This window comes from Crotalus tigris, unplaced genomic scaffold (genome assembly GCF_016545835.1).
Source record: "Crotalus tigris isolate CLP2741 ecotype Arizona unplaced genomic scaffold, ASM1654583v1 scf7180000017800.2534000, whole genome shotgun sequence".
Classification (NCBI taxonomy): Eukaryota; Metazoa; Chordata; class Lepidosauria; order Squamata; family Viperidae; genus Crotalus; species Crotalus tigris.
Window position 1 is genome coordinate 1,026,964 of NW_024096645.1, and position 22,347 is coordinate 1,049,310.

The 22,347-nt window shown below is 39.0% G+C and overlaps 1 protein-coding gene and 1 non-coding gene across 6 annotated transcripts in view; one reads left to right on the forward strand and one right to left on the reverse strand.

Moving 5' to 3' along the window:
• Positions 1–22,347, forward strand: part of DNAH1 (dynein axonemal heavy chain 1) — a 197,113-nt gene that overhangs the window by 16,666 nt on the left and 158,100 nt on the right. For 2 of the 5 annotated variants that reach the window (XM_039342598.1, XM_039342599.1), the window contains exon 1: positions 19,947–20,222. In XM_039342598.1, the coding sequence (XP_039198532.1) occupies positions 19,980–20,222 (243 nt within the window). In that variant the 5' untranslated portion in view covers positions 19,947–19,979. Of the gene's footprint in view, positions 1–19,945; positions 20,223–22,347 lie in introns of those variants that run through there. The other 3 variants (XM_039342601.1, XM_039342602.1, XM_039342600.1) reach the window with 3 other exon arrangements.
• Positions 13,946–14,047, reverse strand: LOC120307677. The gene has a single exon (XR_005556601.1). It is a non-coding gene; the product is annotated as a U6 spliceosomal RNA (small nuclear RNA).

Here is a 22,347-nt window from a genome sequence, read left to right on the forward strand (position 1 = left end):
CTATATTTTGGTTCCTGGATCTATGAAGTATGTTTCAAAACATTTGGTAATATAGAAAATCTGAGTGGTATAATTTGTTTTCACTTCAGTTGCTGACGGGGAAAAAGAATTTTTCTTTCTCTTCCTTTTCTTAAATAAGAGAGCTAGTTGGCAAATTCAAAACTCCATTCCTTTGTAGGAGGAAACAGTGGCCTAGGATTTTAGAAATATAACAAAGAAACTTTATAGAGATCCAAACTAATGTTTAATACAATAACGGCCCATTAACTAGCTGAAGCTCAGATCTTATACCCTTTTATAACAAGAAAGAACAAACAGCTGTTCATCCATTCTACAGAAAGGGGGGGAGGGACAACTAGTCCTTAAGATGATTCCCACTATTGAGAGAAATTATTATTTACCAATCCATGACTGGAAAAAACTTACCTGCATGCAATTTCTGTCCTATCTCTATTATGTCTGCTCAGAGTCACTGCCAAATTAATTTTACAATTGTAAAAAGCAACCATGGGTGGTTCCTCCTATGCATCTGACAAATGGACAGATTTTATCAGAATACCAAGCAGGAATTTGTTTTAATGGATGAATTACGATTTTTATGATCTGACAGAATTTCAGTGAAGCACTAGGGATTGTACCAGATCCACAGTAGCAAAACATTCAAGTTCGTAGTTTTGCTGGTTTCCCCCACATAGCTGGCCTTCAATGGCATATGTTGTTTCAGTTCTAGGCAGAGCTACTTACCAATCAACTACCCCATATTTCTTCTTGTCTCCTTTCTCACTGCGGTGTCACTTTAGGGCAGTTTATTCTGAATATAATATGTACATTTAAAGCATAAAATAAGGCAAGATTGTCATCACCAAAGAATCGGGTTTATATGCATTTGCTAAAGCACCCAGTTGGAGATGGAGGTGTTTATGTTGACCTTTAACAGAATTCATGGGACCAAGAGTAACTCTTTTCTGTTCTCCACTACTTGAACCCTTTTGTCTTTTAAAAGCCTTGTTTGATTTCAGAGCCAAATTGAAATAAAACAAAGCACTGAAATGTAGAGAGAAAAGCAGTTTTGCCACTTTTGACTGGAAAAGTAAATAATATAGCTAAAACAAAGAGCACGTCTTTAGCAAACACCTGCACGTCTGATTTGCCTAATCCACTTGGATAATATTCAGTCATAGGCAGAAAACATTTAATAGCACTGACAGTACAGGGAATAAAAATTTCCAGCAATATAAAGAGTGTCAGAGTAAAAGGATATAGATGTGCTATTAATGAGAGTAGTCCAGTGAGACAAAAATTGTGTGTTTCCAAGTTGGCTACATTTCTCAGCAAATATTCACCTCATTTAGCATCAGAGACTAAATGGACACAGTGTCAACACTGCTAATATTGAATATTCTTGCTTTGACAATATATGCAGAACTGTCTGGTATTTTTAGAGTTAAATCAGATAACAGCGAAAGAGGAGCAGAATATAAGGAAAGCCCGGGAAAAAGAAACGGAAGTGAATCTTTGCCCTCTAAGTTAATTGGAAGATGTGAATCATGACCCCAAAATAGGGGAGGGAAAATGCCTGGAATGTTATGTGCAAAGGAAGGGAAATTCAGATCTTAGCATCCACCATGCCATGCTGACATCTCTGTAACACTAATAAAGGCTTTTTAGGTTAAAAAAATGCCTGAAGGTTCTTTGAAGTGTTTCGTTAATCAGACACATGACAATCATGCTAAGATCTCAATCCTTTTCAAATGACCTGGGGTCCTGAACTCCGTCCATTGCCTCTAAGCTTGAGAGGAGCTGGTAAAGATTCAGGAGAAAAAAATATATCATGAGAAACGGGAGTTTACTTGAAGACAGCATGCTGTGGGAAGATGAATTTTGGCAGACAAATACAAATCAGTGGAACGGCAGCCAGCCAGCCAAGGGAGAAAGAATTTGGCAGATCGCCCAGCCAAGAGCAAAGACTTCAAAAGCAGAATGCAGAGATAACGAAGTTTTTGGTGAGTCGCTAGAAAGATTTCAAAACCCAGAAGTGAAAAGCAGAATCAATTCCTGGAGAGAGGTGCCTATACCCCTCCCATGGCCCAGCAAATGAATGATCAGCAGCAGCTGAGCATACCAGCTAATAGAGGCCTTGCAGCAGCTTGGGGTTGTGCAAAAGCCAGGAGAGCGACAGCCGGTGGGCCCGCAGATGAGGAAGGCCCAGAAACAAACCCCACTCGTCCATCAGCCATTGAGAGGCCTAGAGCAGCAGGGGGCACCACCAGCGCCCGCTGGCCAGCAGCAGAGAGCTCAGCAGCCAGTGGATCAGCAGGCAGGATGGGGCCAACAGCCCCAGTGAGGGCCGAAACAGCCTGTATTGGCACCATCTTTCAGAACAACCTTCGATGGGGACCCAGAGAAGCTGATTTTTTTTCTGAACCAAGTGCATTCTCACTTGAATCGCTGGGCCTATCTCTACCCGGAACCATGGTCAATGTCATTGTGTCCAACCTAGAGGGAGAAGCATCTGAATGGCTGAACAATCTATATAGTGAGCAAGCTCCCGAACTGGAAGATCCCCACCTTTTCCTCCTAGACCTGAGAGGAGCAGAACAAATCCACAAAATAAAACAAGCCAGTAGGCCTGCCCTGGAGTATGTGCAAGAGTTCCATAAGATAGCAGGTCGATTCAATACTTCGTCGAGGGATTAGATGATCACCTCTCTCAGGCTTGCATCTATCGAGAAGTACCTGATCGGCTACAGGAGTGTTACCAGATAGCAGTGAAGCTAGATGTTAAGCTCTCTCTCTATAAGAAGCCCCCTCACACGAACCCGAGCAGCAACCAGAGCTTCCTGGACAGCAATCGCCCCCATGAAAGCCTTCAACTACTGCAATGGCTGAGAGACCCAGGCCACCTACATGCCCTTCCTTTAAGTGTTTTTGGTGTGGACAAGAAGGACATCGAGCGGCCACGTGTCCAGTCCCCTACCCCTAACTGCAGAGCAGACCAGAACCAGCAATGCTAAAGAAACCTGCTCAGCGGCTAACGAGAGAAAAATCCAACTGGCTTATGCAGGAATCTGTCGCTCAGATTACACCTCCCACACAGGAGGACGCCGGGACTCTGGGTGGACCCGCCCCTGCTCTACCCTCCTTTGACAGTGACGATGAAGGAGAGAACGACCCAATGGTGAGTCGATAAATCCCGCCTATTTCACTGGCCGCCAAACTTACAATCCCTAAGTCTGGGGCACAAATGGACTTAAACGTGCTAATTGATTCTGGATGCACCCGCTGCATTATTAGTCTGCCGTTTGCCATGAAAATGGGCATACGGACAAAACAGCTTTCCAAACCGGTGAGGTTTGAGCAAGCCGATGGCTCCCTGATGGGAGGGACTCTTGTCACACAATTAATCTAGCCCTTACGCCTAGAAATAGGTGCACACTGGGAGTTTATTCACTCCTGGTGGCTCCAAAAATGACTGAGGTGGTGATCCTAGGGCTAGGCTGCTTAGACAAATGGAAGCCATTTATCTGGTGGGAGAAAGGAATGAGAACTGTGAGACTACCTATAGGGCCTAATCCCCCCATTGATTCAACAGATGTTGCTGGGCATCTTAGGCCACCCAATGAGCAAGCGCACATGGCCGCCTCACTGCCTCCAGGTGAACCAGTCATCCCCAATGAATACTGGGACCTGGCGGAGGCATTTAGTGAAAAAGAATGTGATGCCCTACCCCCTCACAGACCCAATGACTGCTCCATCGAACTGGTGCCAGGAGCCAAACTCCCACGACCAAGAATGTATGCCATGTCCCCCCTCGAAATGGAGGAGATGCAGCAATACGTGAACAAAAACCTAGCGAGGGGGTTTATCGAATGGGCCAAATCTACCCTGTGTTGTTCAAAGAGAAAAAAGATGGGTCTCTTCATCTCTTCATAGACTATAAGGGTCTCAACGCTGTGAGTGTGGAAAATAAATACCTCCTCCCCCTCCTAAAGGATTTATTAACCTATCTGGCTAAGGGGAATGTCTTCACTAAATTAGACCTAAGAGAGGCATATTGCCAGATGAGAATAAAAGAGGGAGACAAGTGGAAAACTGACTTCAACTGTCCTATGGGGAGCTATCAGTTCAAAGTCATGCCATTTGGACTACAGGGGGCCCCAGCCATATTTATGCAGTTGATTAATGAGGTCCTACATGATTACTTGTACAAAGGGGTTTTGGTGTATCTTGATGATATCCTGATATACAGCACGAATATGACTGATCACATAAAACTGGTGAGAGAAATGTTAAAGAAACTATTGAATGCCAAGCTTTATGCCAAATTGTCGAAATGTGAATTTCACCAAACCCGATTAGACTATCTTGGCTACAGAATTTCCAGCAAGGGTATTGAAATGGATCCAGCCAAGGTGAAAGCTATAATTGAATGGCAGCCCCCAAAGACTCGCAAACAGCTCCAGAGCTTTCTGGGTTTTGCCAACTTTTAGCGCCAATTCATCCCCTCTTTTGCCGAGATTGCCCTACCCCTTTTAGAACTACTCAAAACAGGCAAAGGAGGAGGGAAGCCACGACCGGGCCAACCACTAGCATGGACAATGGGCTGTCAAACAGCTTTTGAGAATTTAAAGAGACTATTTGCTGCTGAACCAGTCCTAAAGCACCCCTGCCCAGGGGAACCTTTTGTGATTCAAGCCAATGCCAGCAATGTGGCAGTTGGAGCTGTGTTACTGCAAAAGAACAAAAGTGGGATCCTGCAACCCTGCGCCTACACCTCTAAGAAATTTACTGAGAGCGAGCGGAGATGGGCAACCTGGGAGAAAGAGGCCTTCGTAATTAGATGGGCGCTATTAAACTGGCAACACTATCTAGAAGGGAGCAAGGTGCCATTTGAGGTATGGACAGATCACAAAAATCTAGAAGCACTGAAAACTCCCCACAAATTGTCCCCAAAGCAAGTACACACTTCAACTTCACTCTAAAGTATATACCAGGAGGAAACAACTTCCTAGCTGATGCGCTATCCCGGTTACCACAATACAAAAGTGAACGGGAGGAGGTTAACGAGGCAATTTCCCCAATCCACAAACTGCTACTCAACTTACATCTCGCAGGGTCCCCAATCCTGAGGACCCTGGAGTAAAGAAAATAAAACGAGAGCTCCTCATCGACCAATAGTTCAAAGATAATCACACCTCCCTAATGTGCAGGGATGGCTTGGCTTACAAAGGGAGGAAACTATATTTGCCAGAAGCCCTCCATCTTAATGCTCTCAAACACAGCCATGATGTAAAACAGGCTGGACACCTTGAATATTTGAAAACCCTACACCTCACCCGCCGGCAATTTTGGTGGCCAGGTCTGAAAAGGGATGTGGAAAACTATGTAAAAAGTTGTACTGTATGTGCCACAATGAAAAGAATCCCATGGAAAACCCCTGGGTTACTGCAACCTGTGGCAGACCCTTCTCAACCATGGGAAGAAATAGCTATGGACTTTATAGTAGACCTACCTGAAAGTAGTGGAAATACTGTCATCTGGACTGTAATAGACCTGTTCTCAAAGCAGACTCATTTCATCGCCTGCAAAGGACTCCCATCTGCCCAATGACTGACTAAATTGTTCCTGAAACATATCTATCAGCTGCATGGTGCCCCTAAACGAATAATTTCGGCCGGGGGGTACAGTTCACAGTGAAGTTTTGGAGGAGTTTCCTTAAATTAATTGGATCATCTCAAGGTTTTTTTATATATATATAAATTTTTACAATTTTACAATAAAAACCCCTTGCCCAATCCCTTCCAACCAACCCCAAAACCCTCCCCCATTCTTCCCAGAGCTGAATACAGGGTTAACTATAACTTATAAGAAAAAACTTTTAAACCCAAATAAACCTCAAACAAGTATAATTACATTCAGTAAACAAATTATTAAATACTTTAACTCCATTATATATAAAAAACAGAAAGAAAAAAAGAAGAAAAGAAAAAAATAAAGAAAATAATAATAATAAAAAAACAAAACTATTCTACACTTCTAAATAATATCTTAAACTTTAAATATAAATTATTCAAAAGCTAAATGGTATTTTCTTATATCATACTTATATTGTATAAAATTTATCCATCTTTTCCACACCAAGAGATACTTCTCTTGCGCATCTCAAGGTTTATCATCTGCTTTTCATCCTGCCACCAATAGGGCTGCAGAATCCGCTAACAAAATGGTGGAGCAATATCTTAGATGCTATGTTTCTTACCAGCAGACAAACTGGACTGACCTCCTTTTTCCGGAGGTGGCGTACAATAATTCTGTGCACAGCAGCACTGGTTACACGCCTTTCAGAGTGGCCACAGGAAAAGAGTTCAGCCCAATACCTGAATACCCTTAGGTGCCCTCCAATTCCCAGACACTTGACCAATGGGTGAGGGGGTGGGAAAAAGTTTGAAGAAACACAAAAACTGCTTTAAAAATACTTTTGAAACCTATAAAAAGCAGGCTGATAGAAAGAGGGCTCCCCAAAGAATATTCCAAGTTGGGGAAAAGGTTTATTTGTCAACTAAATATCTATGCCTCAAATTGCCCAGCAAGAAATTGGGACCAAAATTCTTGGGGCCTTTCCCCATAGTAAGGATCATCAACCCGGTCACAGTAGAACTAAAACTCCCTAGACTTTTAGGGAAAATTCACCCAGTTTTCCATTGTAGCTTGTTGAAACCTTATCGGGACTCCACTCTAAGACCTCCCCCGAAGAAGGCACCTGGGCTCCTCGTAGTTGCGGGACAGATCCACTATGAAGTGAGACGTATTCTTGACTCTAGAGTTTTTAAAGGGAAATTGCAGTACCTAGTACAATGGAAGGGATACCCGTTGTCTGAAGCCACCTGGGTGAAATCCAGTGAGGTGAAAGCTGACAGGCTTGTCAAAAGGTTTCATGAGAAATACTCCAACAAACCGAGAACTAGTCATTAACAAATGCTTTGTCTACATTACAGGATCTGTCCTTTTTTTAAGGGGGGGGGCGGATGTCAATGCTGCTAATATTGAATATTCTTGCTTTGACAATATATGCAGAACTGTCTGGTATTTTTAGAGTTAAATCAGGTGACAGCAAAAGGGGAGGAGAATATAAGGAAAGCCCAGAAAAAAGAAACGGAAATGAATCTTTGCCCCCCAAGTTATTTGGAAGATGTGAATCATGACCCCAAAATAGGGGAGGGGAAATGCCTGGAATGTTATGTGCAAAGGAAGGGAAATTCAGATCTTAGCATCCACCATGCCGTGCTGACATCTCTGTAACACTAATAAAGGCTTTTTAGGTTAAAAAAATGCCTGAAGGTTCTTTGAAGTGTTTCGTTAATCAGACACATGACACACAGTTTGATAAAAGCAGCTAATGCTGATAGAACAGATTGGAAGGAAGAGGAAGATTGAATTTAAAAAGCATTTTGTGTTTCCTTTATGGATCTTTTTCATACAAATTGAATTGTCATGCAAATTGTTCATTAAGAAGGGTGTGGATGGTGCTCATGTTCCTTGAGCATTCTTCTCAGTAGAACAGGCATAAAGCTTAAGTTTTCAAAGGTGAAGAGTTAGTGCAGGTTTTTTTGGCCTTTCCCATGACCTCAAGGGAACACGGTGCTGGCACATCAAAACAGGCACAGTAGGTCAGTTTACATTAATGTTCCATGGTAGCAGTTCAACAAGCATAAAAGAGTCTAACCATGATTCATCAAGAGTCCATGGATCTTAGCTAATAACAATCTGTCATGCTGTGCTGCTACAAAAATAGATATGGGCCCAACATAAAATAGCCAATAAAAGCAACATTGTCTGTAGGAAATTCGTTCTTCAAGGATTTAACTTTTAGTTGCAAAAGAAAACAGGCTGAAGCAAAAGAGTGAATGAAGATAATGATGGGGAAGTTTTAGAGAAAGAAATACTGTAGACTTAATATTCTGTTTCATTTTAAGCCAGTGGTGACGAACCTATGGCACACGTGCCAGAGACGACACTCAGAGCCCTCTTTGTGGGCACGCGTGCCATGCCCCAGAGATAACAACCGTCCCTCTTCAACCAACCACCCGCTAACTCGCTGAGGTTTCACGTGGCCATCCCTCCTGGCCTCACATGCTCTCCTTTTCCCTGGCATGACCCACTGCATTGCCTCCTCAGCCAGCCGTCCATCTCAGAGGTGGCTTCTCTGAACTGCTAGCGGCGGACTGCAGAGCCCCAGAGTATGCCAGTTGAGGGGCCGGCAGGCTATGGCTGCTGACAGACACTGTTGCCGCCATGCGCTCTCTGGCCACTGTGTACGGGGGCTGATGGTGTCAGGCAGCAGCGACAATGGCACCCCCGCCCTGCCTCGCCTTGCCTCACCTCACCCTGCAGGACAAGTCTCCTGCCCACCTCTCCACCTGCCAGAGACCCCCTGGATCTCCCCCAACCCTGCCCGCCCCCCACAGGCATCCCTCCCTATGAGCAACTTTGAGATGACCACTCCCACCTTGGCCACACCCACCCAGTCTGCCATGACCATCACAGCCATCCCCACCTGGCACCCAGCAATAAATAAGTGGGTTTTGGGTTGCAGTTTGGGCACTCGGTCTCTAAAAGATTCACCATCATTGCATTAAGCTATTCCTCTTATTTAAAAAAACACTTTTTGATTGCACTTATGTATTCCATGAAATTTCCAGCAGTCAAGGGCCGGTACAATTGATATCTCCTTATAGATGCTGCAGCATCAAGTACTGTTTTTCATTCTGATTTAAATGAATTTGTGAGTGTCCCACAATATTACAACATTTATTATTCCCCTATTATTCATTTATTAAATTTTTACATTGCCTGACCTCCAGTAACTCTGGAAAGTGATGACAATTTTTTTTGCCCATAACACTTGTTAAGAGAAATTTCTCCAAACATTGTTTAATAATGGGGATCAGACATACTTTTACACTGAAGCACAAATGGCTTATTATTGGTACTAGAGAGAACTAAGGATAACCTAAGGCAGTGGTTCTCAACCTGTGGGTCAGGACTCCATTTGGGGTCCAACGACCATTTCATGGGGGTCGCCAAACAAGGCTGTCCGCCATTTTTCCCCCTTTTCTTTGGCCACGCCCCTGGCACCCAGTGATATATAAGTGGTTGGGGGTCACCACAACATGGGGAACTGTATTATGGGGTCGTGGCATTAGAAAGGTTGAGAACCACTGACCTAAGGAAAGGCAGGGACAAAAGTGTGGCAACAGGAGCAAGAGCCCCAGGAAAGTTCTTGGAAAGAATCTGAGAATATTTGTAGGATAATGGCAAAGTTGGCCAAATTGTATCTGGATCATAGTCTTAAATATTAATAAGTGAACCCACTAAGTGACCCATGCTCAGCCACTTCCCCTTGTGCTTTCAAGAAGAGTGAAATGTCCATTGCAAATCTGAAAAGGAAGGAGGATTTGAGGATGTCTCTGTAAGGCTCGCAGGGGGATTAGGTGGAGCAAGGTTTGCTGGTTCAAATGCTTTCTATGCAGTCATCTGCAGGATAGATGATGTTGAGCTTGTTAGGATTGCCTCACTCACAAGGGATAGTGGTGTCCAGGTTGGGATTGCTGTTGTGAGGAGTAAAAGCAATGGGATCACCTGCGTGATTTAAACATAGGCAATAGCCTAAAAGGCCATCTGGTACACTTGGATGAATTTCTGAAGTGCTGTCCACCTGAGATATCTCCCATGGGATGAAACTGAATTATAGTAGGAAGAGGGAGCCAGGTTTCCTTCAGGGAAAAAAGGCTGCAGAACAGGAGTTAATATTGCTTTTGTTCCCACTCTCTCTGTACTTCCCGGAGATTCAAAGGTTTAGGATGTGTGGGATCATCTAGGCCAGGAGTTCCTAAGCTTTTTGTCATTATATCTACCTTTAGGGTAATCTTAATGTACATACTTCACCTAATAATCCAAACGCCAAAATGAACCGAAATGAAAAACAACAAAGCAATACAATAAACTTTTGGAAAAAGATAGATTTACTGTAAGAATGTAACTAAAAGTTCCCCTGGACTTTGTCTGAACCAAGGTTCACCTCATAGTTTGGGAAACCCTGCTTTGGTATTAATGTAGATATGTTAAGACAAACAATTCTGATGAGTGGGAATTGTTAAATTTTGTTAAATTTTGCATTGGTACACTTTTGCCCAAGTACCTATTGGTCCAGATTTTTGCATGGCAGGTGTTTTGATTCCTCTTCCCAATTTATTATACTGTATACACATTTGAGTTCTTCTCAAGAGCTAGGATGCCATACTGTATCAGCATAATACTGTATATGCCCGGATCCAAGCAGTGTTGCCTTTTGCAACTGACAGGTGGAAATTTTGTCAGGAAGAAGGAAGGAGGTGAACCAGAACAAAACTGTGCCACTCATCAACAATTCCCTGTTGGCCCAAAGGAATACCATGGTCAATGGTATTGAAAGTCACCCAGAGGTTAAAAAGAATAAGGATGGATGCACCACCTCCCTCCCACTCCTGCTAGAGATCATATAAGAGGGCAAGCAATGCAATTTTTGTTCTGTATCAGGTCCTCCATCCTGACAGAAAAGGGTTCAGATAATGTACTTCATCCAGAATCCTCTGGAGTAGCAGAACCACCGCCTTCTCAACCACAAAAAGAAGGTGGGAAACTGGATAAAAATTGTCCAGAATGGTGAGATCCAGGAATGACTTCAAAGGAACAATCAGCATCTTTTACCATCTATAAAACTATAACCCATACCATTGAACAAAGCAATATATAGAGAAACCACACAAAATCAGTACCAAAAAGAATATAATGGGCAGAATATAATGGGCAGAGACACCACTACTTCCTCTCCAGCCAGCACTCTCACTGCTGATCACAAATTTGGATTAGTGAACATGCCCTTTTAGTCCCATGTTCTCTAGAATCTGAAATTAGTTCACCAGAGTCTTAGGCAGAGGGGTTTATTCACAGCTGCTGAACCTTCTTCGTGGCAAGTGGATGATCTAAAACCGAGTTATAATTCCTCCCTCCACCATCTAATGTTCTACAATGAATGCTAAAAAAAACTCTTTCATTCTTTTGTTTATTTTAGAGTTTATCAGCATATTTTACGTAATTTATTGTATTTCTAAACCTAATCTGAAGTAGGCATCATGTAGTAATACTGCATATGATTCGCTACTTAGATTCAAATTTTTGTTATCTTCCACTGGAAAACCTAACTGAACTTGAGAGTTGTTCTTTTGTAGTCTTGCATACAGGATCAGCATATAATCTATTATATGTGGATCGGTATATTTTTCAGGCCACATCATTTTGTTTAGAATATGTACAAAAGTAACAGATTTGAAAATTTACCTCTGGACACTCACATTCACCAGCACAAAGTTCTGATGGATAATGGAGAAATTACTAAATAAAATTGCCCTATTTTCTTCACATATGATTAGATCAGCACTGAAATAGCAGATTGTTTTGATTTGGCAGCGTTGTCATTAGGCTACAGAGTTGACTTCCAATAGAGATGAAAAGCAGTAATTCACATATCATGCAGGACTGCAGTTTCAAAACGTCTTTTACTTCTCAGCCAGATATCACAGCTTTTATCTATCTGCTTATCCTCTTCACATTTTGATATTACTCTGCATTAGACTGAATTGATTATAACAGTAACTGCCAGACTGTGTACTGGCCCCCCTGAAACGGACTGAATAGCCATTCCTCAGAAGAGGTTATTCACTCAATCTCTGAATAAATCATTGCTCTAGGCCAATTTTCTAAGCAGGTGGCATGCTTAAAACAGTGATTTAAGCAGAAACATTTACGAGGAATATGTATGTAAAAAGTCCTTAGTTCAATCTGTGGCATATTGATCTAGGTTCAGAAACCCTTATCTATTACAGTGCTACAGTCAAGGCAATATGAGTTAGATGGATCAGTGATCTGATTTAGTATCAGGCACCTTCCCCATGGGTTTGAGTCTTATAGATAGTGCTTATTCTGGCCTAAATGGCCTAAAATATGTATTTTCAGACAGAAGATTGAAGTGTATTTCCAGTTCTAATTCAGAAAGCAAATAGACTTCATTATTACAAGTTTGGGAAACATTTATTTAAAAAATGAAATGGAAGGAGTTTTTTTTCCCTGAGTAATTAGTAGAGGGAATGCATAACTGATTTTTTTAAAGTGAAATCCATGCTTCTTTCTTCCTGGTCATATATATTCTTTCCAATTTGAGAATCTTGTGTTGGGAAAATATTATTTCCATCCATTATATCAGGTATAGATATAGAATGGAATGGGAAGTGTCATAGATTACCTGAGGCATCACCACAGATGAATGAGATAGTCTTCTTTAATATGTTTTTAAATGTTATGTTTTCATATTTATTTGGCTACTTTCCTGGTTGGTCATTCCTCTGCTCTATTGTAGATTATTTATTCAACAAAGTGTAAGAAAAAAGAGAAACAAAGGAAGATGTGATTTCTCATAACAATGGCCTGCCATTTCATGAGTATCCTATCATTTTTCTCCCAGATCTATAAAGGCCATATTAACACATGAATATTCAGAATTATTTTCTGAAACATAAAAGAATAACAAAAGAATATATGACTTCTTTTGCAGCATAGTATTGTAATTCTATTTTTTTTCTTATATAAAGATAAGTTTTAGCCTAAATATGGAACTTGCTGAGCACACATAGAGCAGATTAGCCCGACTCCTCTAAGGTATGGTATGTAGATTTTGCTCATGCCTTGATTTTTTATTGCCTTTCACCTTCGTAATTATAACACAACATCTGCTCAGTCACTGGTCACCAACCCTTATTTGCTGATGCCATCCCACTATGGCACAACCATTCATGTGTGATCACTGTAGCCAATCGGGAAAGATCTTGCTGGGAAAGGTTAGGTTGGGCACACAAGGAATAGCTTTGGGAGCAAAATGTTGCAAAACAAAGGGCTGCATTAGCCTCTTGCCAGAACGCTGAAGGCAGCATTTAATTAATACCATCATTTACATAAGCATCTTTATCTAGCTTGGATACTCAGGCTGATAATAATTGCTTGTACTTGTATTTTACTTGGCAGTTAAATAGAAATTGAGATGAGGTCACCCAAGGGAGGGAAAAACAGCTATTACAGAACTAAACAAAAAGAATTCTGCAGTAAGTTTCTTCATTTATTTTAATTGCCAAAGAAGCAGAAAGGAAATGTTTCAGTAATGTGATACTGTAAAGACTTTAAACATAAATTTTATTTTAACGTTGTATAGTTTATGTGGAAAAGCTTATCTGTGCTATTGTAACAATCAGTTTGTTTTCTTTTGAATTGCAATATTGTTTACTTAAAATATAATTATTGTTCATGGTCAATCGTTTTATGCATTATGATATTGATATTGGAAGGAGAATCTAATTCTGGTTAGTTGCTATTAAAGCACATGGGATAAACAATACAGCATTTTAAATGATGTGCATGTAATCACTAAGCCTTGTTAACGTCTTTTTGTTTATTAGGATATTGTATAGAACAGGGTTGAACTGCAATATGGAATGTACACGTTATAGTAATCTCCAGATTGTTTGACCAGAATCCATGGCTTGTAAATAAAGCACAGTTAACTTATTCAAATAAACATATTTTGCTTTATTTTGAAAAATATTCAAAGCCATCTATAAGTTATAAAGTGTAATAGCTGGATACATCCTATATAGTGCCACACAAAAATAATCTACATTCTGCCAAATATATACAAATCTAGTCAACAGGTATTGTATTTATGAGCTGTGCCTGTTATGTTGACACCAATTACTTACATGTGCCTGTTATGTTGACACCAATTACTTACATGTAGTCAAAGATATGTTGTTTCAGAAACATTAGCTATATATCTAAAGAATTTTGTCATTTACAGTATATTATATTGAAACTTCATCCCTTGAATTTGCATGTCATCCTTATGCGAGGATCATGCTAATCTTTTCTGTTTTATTCTAATACAGTGAATGTGCAGCAAATATAGTAAGTAGTTAGATTGTCTTAAAATTATATTCAACTTAAGTCAATCACCACGATAAAGTAAATTTTGGTCATCCAACTTATTTCTCATTTAGATTTTTATCCCACCTTTTCTTAAGAATTAAGGGATCATATATAGCATTTAAGGGGTTAAATTATCCCATTCCTTCCTCAATATTTACCAGCCAGCAGATCACACTGAGCCAACACAAGCTGTAGGTGCTAAAACACTGGAGGTTTTTAAGAAGACATTGGACAACCATTTGTCTGAAATGATATAGGGTTCCCTGTTTGAGCAGGGGTTGGACTAGAAAACCTCCAGTGTCCCTTCAACTCTGTTATTCTGTTAAAGTTGGGCATCATGGTAGAATGAATGAACAGGAGCTCAGATTAGAAGAGAGTTTTGCAAGGGAATTTGACTGAGAAGGAGAAAAGGGATGGAGTAAACTGACTCTATTTATTTCCAGAAACTAATCATCTAAGTGAGGTTAACTGATCAAGGAAGCTAAAGCCTCAAGGTCTGTAAAAGTATAGCATAGATATTATCTTTTAGTTCCTAAAGAAGAATATAAAGTTACCAACAATATCTAAAATTATATGAAGACCAAAATATTTCAGGGGATAGGATATATCCTATATATATCATAACAAATGTACAATTGTCTGCTGATGGATGCGTAATTGTGAGTTTATGCTTGGTATAATTAGCTTCTAGCTAGCAGTGAGCAAGTCCTTTCCTTTGAAATAAAACAGTTGAATTGGAGATGCTTAGACAGCCTGAGATATATATTGACAAAAACTTCTAGAATGCAATAACTTTGTCACAGTTCCAAGATAGCAGCTCCCGTCGGCTCAAGGAGAACAAGGGTCTTGTTTAAAAATAACAAAGACATTCCTGTAGGGAGCACACAGTCATTCAGTGATGGACCCACATTGGTCAACTCTGTAAGACAGGCCAGATCAGGAGACTCCACAAGTCTGACTGGAATTATATTTATTGATATAGATTATGGTGAGAGAATTTTGAAAGCTTGACTGAGTCACATCAGTGGTTCTCCTCATAGCTGTGATGCCTCACTGGGGAAGAAAGTGAAAGACTTTAGTTTGTAGATGATTCAATTAACCAGGGTTTGTGATGGGCATATACATTGCATGGCGACTTGCCTTTCTGGTGCAAAACTTGCAGGCATCGTGAGATGTTTAGATCAAGTACTAGGGAAAAAGCAGTGGCTAGGGTCATATTAGCATCAATTATATTGGGAAATGTAGTTACCAAATCCTAGATACCAAACCAATTTAGTTTGCTAGATAGCAGATGACATCTAAGATTGCCAAGGTGGCATTTTGAAAAAAGCTACTTATTTGATGAGTAGGGCCAACTAGACAAGCAGAGTTTAGGGATCTCAGTCTTTGGATGAGACAGTAACATCAGGCAGAGGAATATTGTATAGATTTATTAGACACTGGAGAGTGTTTTAGCACAAGCGAAACTTATAGAAAAAACAGCTACTCAAACTGGTGCAGAAAACCTGGCAGAGTAATTTTTAAACCAATTCTTAAGAGAATATGGACAGCTGCTAGATAGCATTTGGTTCAGGAAAGTACAGATATCAGAGAGAGGACCAGTGCTGGAAGTAGGCTAATGAGTGATTGTATCAATTGGGAGATGAAAGGGAGACAAAAATGCTGTGAAAAAGGTTCATGCTAAAATGTGAAAAATATGTGACATACTGCTGTTTTAGTGTTAGTGCTACCAGCTTCTAAGGCCAGATACTGGATTTTGAACAAAATAGATATAGTGAGTATAACTGAAATCTGCTGGAATGAAGAACATTAATGGGCTACAGTCATTTCTAGATGGAAGCTTCATAGTCAAGACAAGGATAGGGTCATTTTAGAAAGTTTTCTTCTTTATATCCAGTAGAATATCTAACATACTAAGGAAAAAAACCATATTTGTTCATAAAATCACTATCTGGCGACTGTTCTTTGTAAAATCGCTACAGTATTAAGCCACAGTTCCATTGGTTCTAAAGGTTCCAATATAAGCTTCAGCCCTCATATATGTATGTGCAGTATCATCACACATAGTCAGAAGGGGCAGAATGTGCCCCAGAATATTATAGTGAGAAATTCCAGATGTGACGAGAGCTTTAAAAAGATTTCTTGAATTAACTGAATGTTGAACCAAATGATAGATGTAAATTAAATTTTAGTATATAATTTTTATCAAGGATTTTGATAACAGTAGCAAAACTGATAGAAATTAAACTTAAAAAAAGAATAGTAGGAAAGAAAAAATATAAGTAAAAAAGAAAAAAGAACAGAAAGGATATTAGGAACAAAAAGAAAAATACATAAATGACCTCCAACTTTCATTACAACAAATATAAATTTAGCAATATTTCACCCCCTATAAGGTTACAAACATATATATCTTCATCCCATATCCCATCCCTTTATAAATCCCTTGAACATCAACTTTTCAGTTTTTGTTTTCAGCAAAAAGTCTGTAAAGAGTTGCCAGAACTTTGCAAAAATAGTCTTATTTCAACTATGACCGAATAAACCAGCTTTATATCCCTTTCTTTTACTTCTAAGTCTTAATATTTAGTCCACTGAGATATTGTAGGATTTGCTTTCTCTCTATCCTATTACTCAGACTTCTTCAAGGATTTAACAAGCCACTTCTCTAGATCCAATAAGAAAGCATTTCGCTTGTATTTCCCTTTTAGCCTTTAAAACTACAGCCAGGGTTTGTTTGTTTTTTTGTATATCCAATAAAGCTTACTTTTCTAAATCATTCTCTTGATCTGTCATTTGTAGTTGCACTTTGAGTATTTTCTCTGTCTTGTCAGAAAAAATTTGTTCCACACCTGTTATTCCCTCATCTTTTGGACGTAATCTGCCCATATAAATCAGATACCCATTTTTCAAAGATCTTTAATATTTCTGATATAACATTTTTTGTCATTTTGTAAGTTTTACTTAACCAACACTAAAAGCAGACTTTTAGTCCCCCCCCCCTTATACTTAGAATGCTGAATATTTTTTTTTAATGGAAAGACTAGATCTTATCATTTTCATTCAGAAAATCCATGATTCAGTCACTACCATCTCTATTTAAAAAAAAACACACAAAAGGTCAAAAGCATTTTAAAAGATCTTCAGGGAGCTATTAGAAACTGAGCTAGCCAAAATAGAAAATGGTACAATATATTAGAATAAATGAATACTGTATCTAGGCTAGAAGAATTGGAATTTGTAAAGCAACCCTGGGCAGTCCTACAGAATGGCTAATGCAGAATACCTTTTCACAAAAAAATAGTTACCATAATAATAAAATGCTTACTTACTGGAAACTGTCTTTGAGGGCAAACCTCTTAAAACCGGGGTCCTCAACCTTGGCAACTTTAAGACTTGTGGACTTCAATTCTGGGAGTTGAAGTCCACAAGTCTTAAAGTTGCCAAGGTTGAGGACACCTGTCTTAAGACAAGGTTTTTAACTACACAGTTTTATGAATGATGACTGAAATGGGATGAAGAAAGCTGTTATGTAGCGTCACATTCCTGGGTGTGCAGCTAACGAGTAGGCTGACTTGGTCGCTCAACAGTGTGAAACTGGTGAAGCGGGCACAGCAGCGCCTGCATTTTCTGCGCCGCAAGAGAAAAGCACATCTTCCTTCTCCTGTCCTGACCACTTTCTACAGGGGGACAATCGAGAGCATCCTGTCATACAGCATCACAGTCTGGTTTGGAGGCATCACTGCTTCAGACAGGAAGGCGGTGCAGAGAATAGTGAGAATGGCTGAAAAGATCATTGGCAGTTCCCTCCCTCCCATCCAGGACATAGCACAGAAGCGCTGCTTGAGCAGGGTCTGTAAGATTATCTGGGACACTACACACCCTCTTCACGACCTGTTTTCCTTATTACCTTCTGGAAGGAGGCTTCATGGTATCTGTAGCAGAACATCCAGATTCAGCCAGAGTTTCATTCCATACAGCATTAACCTTGCAAACTCTCGAGCTTCCTCCTTCCATTATATATTCAAGATGGACAATATTTAATATTTATTTGCTACGTATATGTAGGGATGTGAGGCTATACCTATGTTCATAGTATGTTTAGGTGTGTGTCATGTATGTGTTTCACTTTGAGAGCGGGCAACTAAATTTCATTTTTGATGTATGCCATTGTGCCCACAGTATAAAAATGACAATAAAGGTTATCTTATTTTATAAGAAGAATTGTAGATAAAGCCTAGGTCATGCTTGATTTCTGGGCATGTCCTTGGCAGCATTATAAGAAGTGGTTTTTCATTGCTTTTTCCAGGACTTTCTTTTTTCTTTATTTCTTTAAACAAATTTATATATACATTTCTCTTGTTACTTTCCAGTCTAATCTTCATCCCTGGCATTTCATAATGATTTCTTGTCTAAGTACTGACCTTTTTTGAGGTTAGCCTAGTCAGTCAGTTTGGTTCTGGATGTAAACAAATAGACATCAGTTTTCTAAACTGAATTGAGTGTAAAGTATAAGGATTATATAAACAAGCCCAACTCCACCTTCTGGTCTATTAAGGGTGCTCTATAATTTCAGTTTACCTTTATCTTTCTGAGGACAATCGGACACTTAAACAAAGCAGTAAGTTTTAACTAATCACTATTTTCACTTTGTAAGAAATTCCTATGAAGCCTATACAGTAATGAACTTGGAAAGATTTATAAAGAAGATGGTAAAGAGTTGCTTGCAACATGGTGGTTTCTATTTCATTATAAATAGACGAACAAACAAAGTGTGGTGTTGCAGGGAACCTGAAGGAGATCTACCGCAGTGTAATGATTAAGATGAGGACTATGAATCAGGAAATATAAGTTCTACTCCATCCACACCATGAAAGCTCTCTTAGTGATTTTGGACTAATCACTGTCTTTAAATTCAACTTAACTCACAAGACTGTGCTGGTCAATGACTATAATTGTGGAAACCCAGAGAGATGAGTTTGAGCAGACAATATTGTGACTGTTACAAAACATAAGAAAACACTAAAAAGAGACTCAGAATGGTTCCCTGGGGTGTAGGAAGGAGAAAAAGGAAAATAAAACCAGACTTTTGACATTCTGTTACTACAGTTTAGCTCAGTAAAGTTTCATTCGTTTTTGAGGATTCTATTTCCTGACCTGGCTTACCTAAAAAGGCTGACAATAGTAAAGATTTATTTGATTTGAGAGTTGTTAAGTTGAAAAATTAAAGAAGGATTAGTATTCATGGCATCTTGAGCTCCTGAATGTATGATGTTGAATATAGATATTAATACATTCAGGAGCTCAAGATGCTATAAATAATAATCTATTTCATTTAATAATTAATTAATATACCAAAGGAGGTTCCTGCAGTCACATAGATGAATATCGTTTGCATTCTCTATACTCAGTGCATCAGGGATGTTCTTGTAGACACATATTTCAAAGTTCCTATTCTGGTTTCCACCTATTACTATTGCAATACTGCAGGTATATGTACTGGTAAGTACTGTTGTCTCCTTTTCATTCAAGTTAGTATCTACATAAAAAGTTTGTTAAATTTTCATGTTAATGAATGTGACAAAATTACATATATAACTGCAGCCTATTTTTTTATTTTGGGGTTCCCCCCCTGTAGTTTTGTTTTAGATACCCTTTTTCCAGGAAAGAGTCCACTGAAATGTGTACCTTTATTATCAGAGATTAAATGAAAACTGATCCCATCCACCTGGAATATTGTGGGGAGTTCTTAGTTCTGGCTTCCAAGAGACTAATTCCACAACTCTGCACAAATTAAACACTGACCATGGTTTATAAAATGTAGATTAGCCATTTGTCTTGTCAAGTTACTAAATGTTGCTTTTAACAGTAGAGATACTCATAATAATTTCTTTGTTGTGTCTGATGTAAAAATGTTCCTCAGTGTTGTGAGATCAAAAAGCAAGATGGATAAAGCCAAGAAGGAACTAACAAACTCTTTGGGAAGAAGTCCATATCCCCCATATCCCAACAGCCAAAAAGTAGACTCTACTCCAGGAACCAGCTCAACTCCAGTGAACACTTCCTACAGAACATTCAATAAGAAATATCCAGTGGTGAAAGAACGTGGATTTTATTCTGATGTCCTAACACCTGGTGCTTCAGATCTCTTGGGTGTAAGTATATAGAATCTCACTTCTCTGCCTTTTTTTAATATACAAAAATACTAATATAAGATAGATAGATAGATATAGATATATAGATATAGATATGTGGGAAAAATGCTTCGAAGCATGTGGAAAAATAAATAGCACTTGTCTGTAATTTTTTGCATTAAACAATAGTTTGCTTGGAATTGCACAGCAACCAGAGAGAATAGCCATAGAAACCCAAGAAAATATGAAGCTACAGTACATAGTGGCACAGTGGTTAGAATGCAGTACTGCAGGCTAATTCTGCTGATTGCCAGCTGCAAGCAGTTCAGCAGTTCGATTCTCACCAGTTCAAGGTTGACTCAGCCTTCCATCCTTCTAATGTCAGTAAAATGAGGAAACCAGATTGTTGGGGGCTGTACTGTGAAGCAGTGTATAAGTCATAAGTGTTATTGCTATTAAAGTGTTGCAGATAGATGTTATGTGAATGTCCCTGTGTTCTTCAAGACACTTTTTGGCCTTGAATCTGAAGCACTACACAGCCCAAGCAAATATATAAATTCTGGATCTATCTTATCAATAGGGAGTAATTGCTGATTTTCTAATTCCATTCTTTGCTCAGTTTTTATCTTTCTTCCCCTCAAGCTGTTCTTAATTTGGATAGAAATATAGAAAATAGATTGTTTTCAGTTCTCTTCTAATTTCTGAGGAGAGAAATTGCCACTGTTGAAAGAAAGTAGCAGTTTTATTCAATAGTATCTCAGATGCTTTCATAATTAGCTTGGCTTTCCCATAATTGTTATACAAGGGCATCCCATATGTTGTAATTCTGGCTTCAATTCATTTGCTTCAATAAAATTTAAGAGCTTGAAATTAAGTTTTAATAATAAAACTGAGAAAGACTATACTAGGAAAAACAAAATAGAAATGCAAGTAAAGATTAATTTATAATATCATAGGTTAAAAAAATCTACTTTATGGTTATATGGAAGTCATTCTAGATACAGTGTGATTCACAAACTGTACCAGAAGCTGTATCCAAATGTGTCCATTAGATGTTTGAATTCTCAGTGACTTCTGCAAGAGACTGTGCAGATGGGGGAATATGATGTTTGTAAGTATCATACTGAGGATTGTAAATATGATGTTTCCTATGTTTATATTTACCCAAAACCTCAGTACACATAGAAACAACTGCAGGTTCATAAGTGATTATTTTCTGAACTAAAAGTTCCACTCATCCATACATTCATGCATCCATGAGTAACTATTTGACAAACTCAGAGAGGAATCTGGCAGGCTTATGGTAGTACTGATAATAGTTTACCTATTTCCTTTGCCATATTACCTAACTCATTGCTAGATTTGAATTCCAGCAGAACTGAGTAAGAATATCCATTGTGCATAATACCTGGTCCTTTATAATGGCTCCAAAATGCTACCATTTTAATAAGCGTTCCACAAAATTGAGTAATTCCACTTGCTGCCTTTCTTAAAAGACTCCAATGAAGGCCTACTACTTTGTGGGAACTTCTCTTGTTCTGAGAATATATTTTTCTTTAATAGCTATCTTTTGTTTTGTCTTCTTAAAATGTTCATTTGGTAATTTTCTATTTATTGTATGACCCAAGGAGTGACAATCAATGCTCATGATAATTACATAAGGATAACAATGTGATGCCACATGCAAAGGGAAGATAATTATAAAGCTTCCATTGTATGTGTAGATTTCTGCTCATATAATATCAGGTATGCAGGTAGTCTTCGACTTATGACCACAATTTATGTTGCTAAATGAGAACTTTGTTAAGTGAGTTTTGCCCCATTTTATGACTTTTCTTGTTACATTTGTTAAGTGAATCACTTCAGTTGTTAAATTAGTAACCTGGTTGTTAAGTGAATCTGGCTTCCCCCATTGGTTTTCTTGCCAGAAGTTTGCAAAACATGATCACAAGACTCCAGGACACTACAACCATCATAAATATGAACCAGTTGTCAAGCATCCGAATGTAAATCATCTGACCATAAAGATGCTGCAATGGTCATAAGTGTGAATAATGGTCATAAGTCACATTTTTCAGTGCTGTTGAACCTTTGAACAGTTACTAAATGAACTGTTGTAAGTTGAGGACTACCTGTAGTTGTTGAG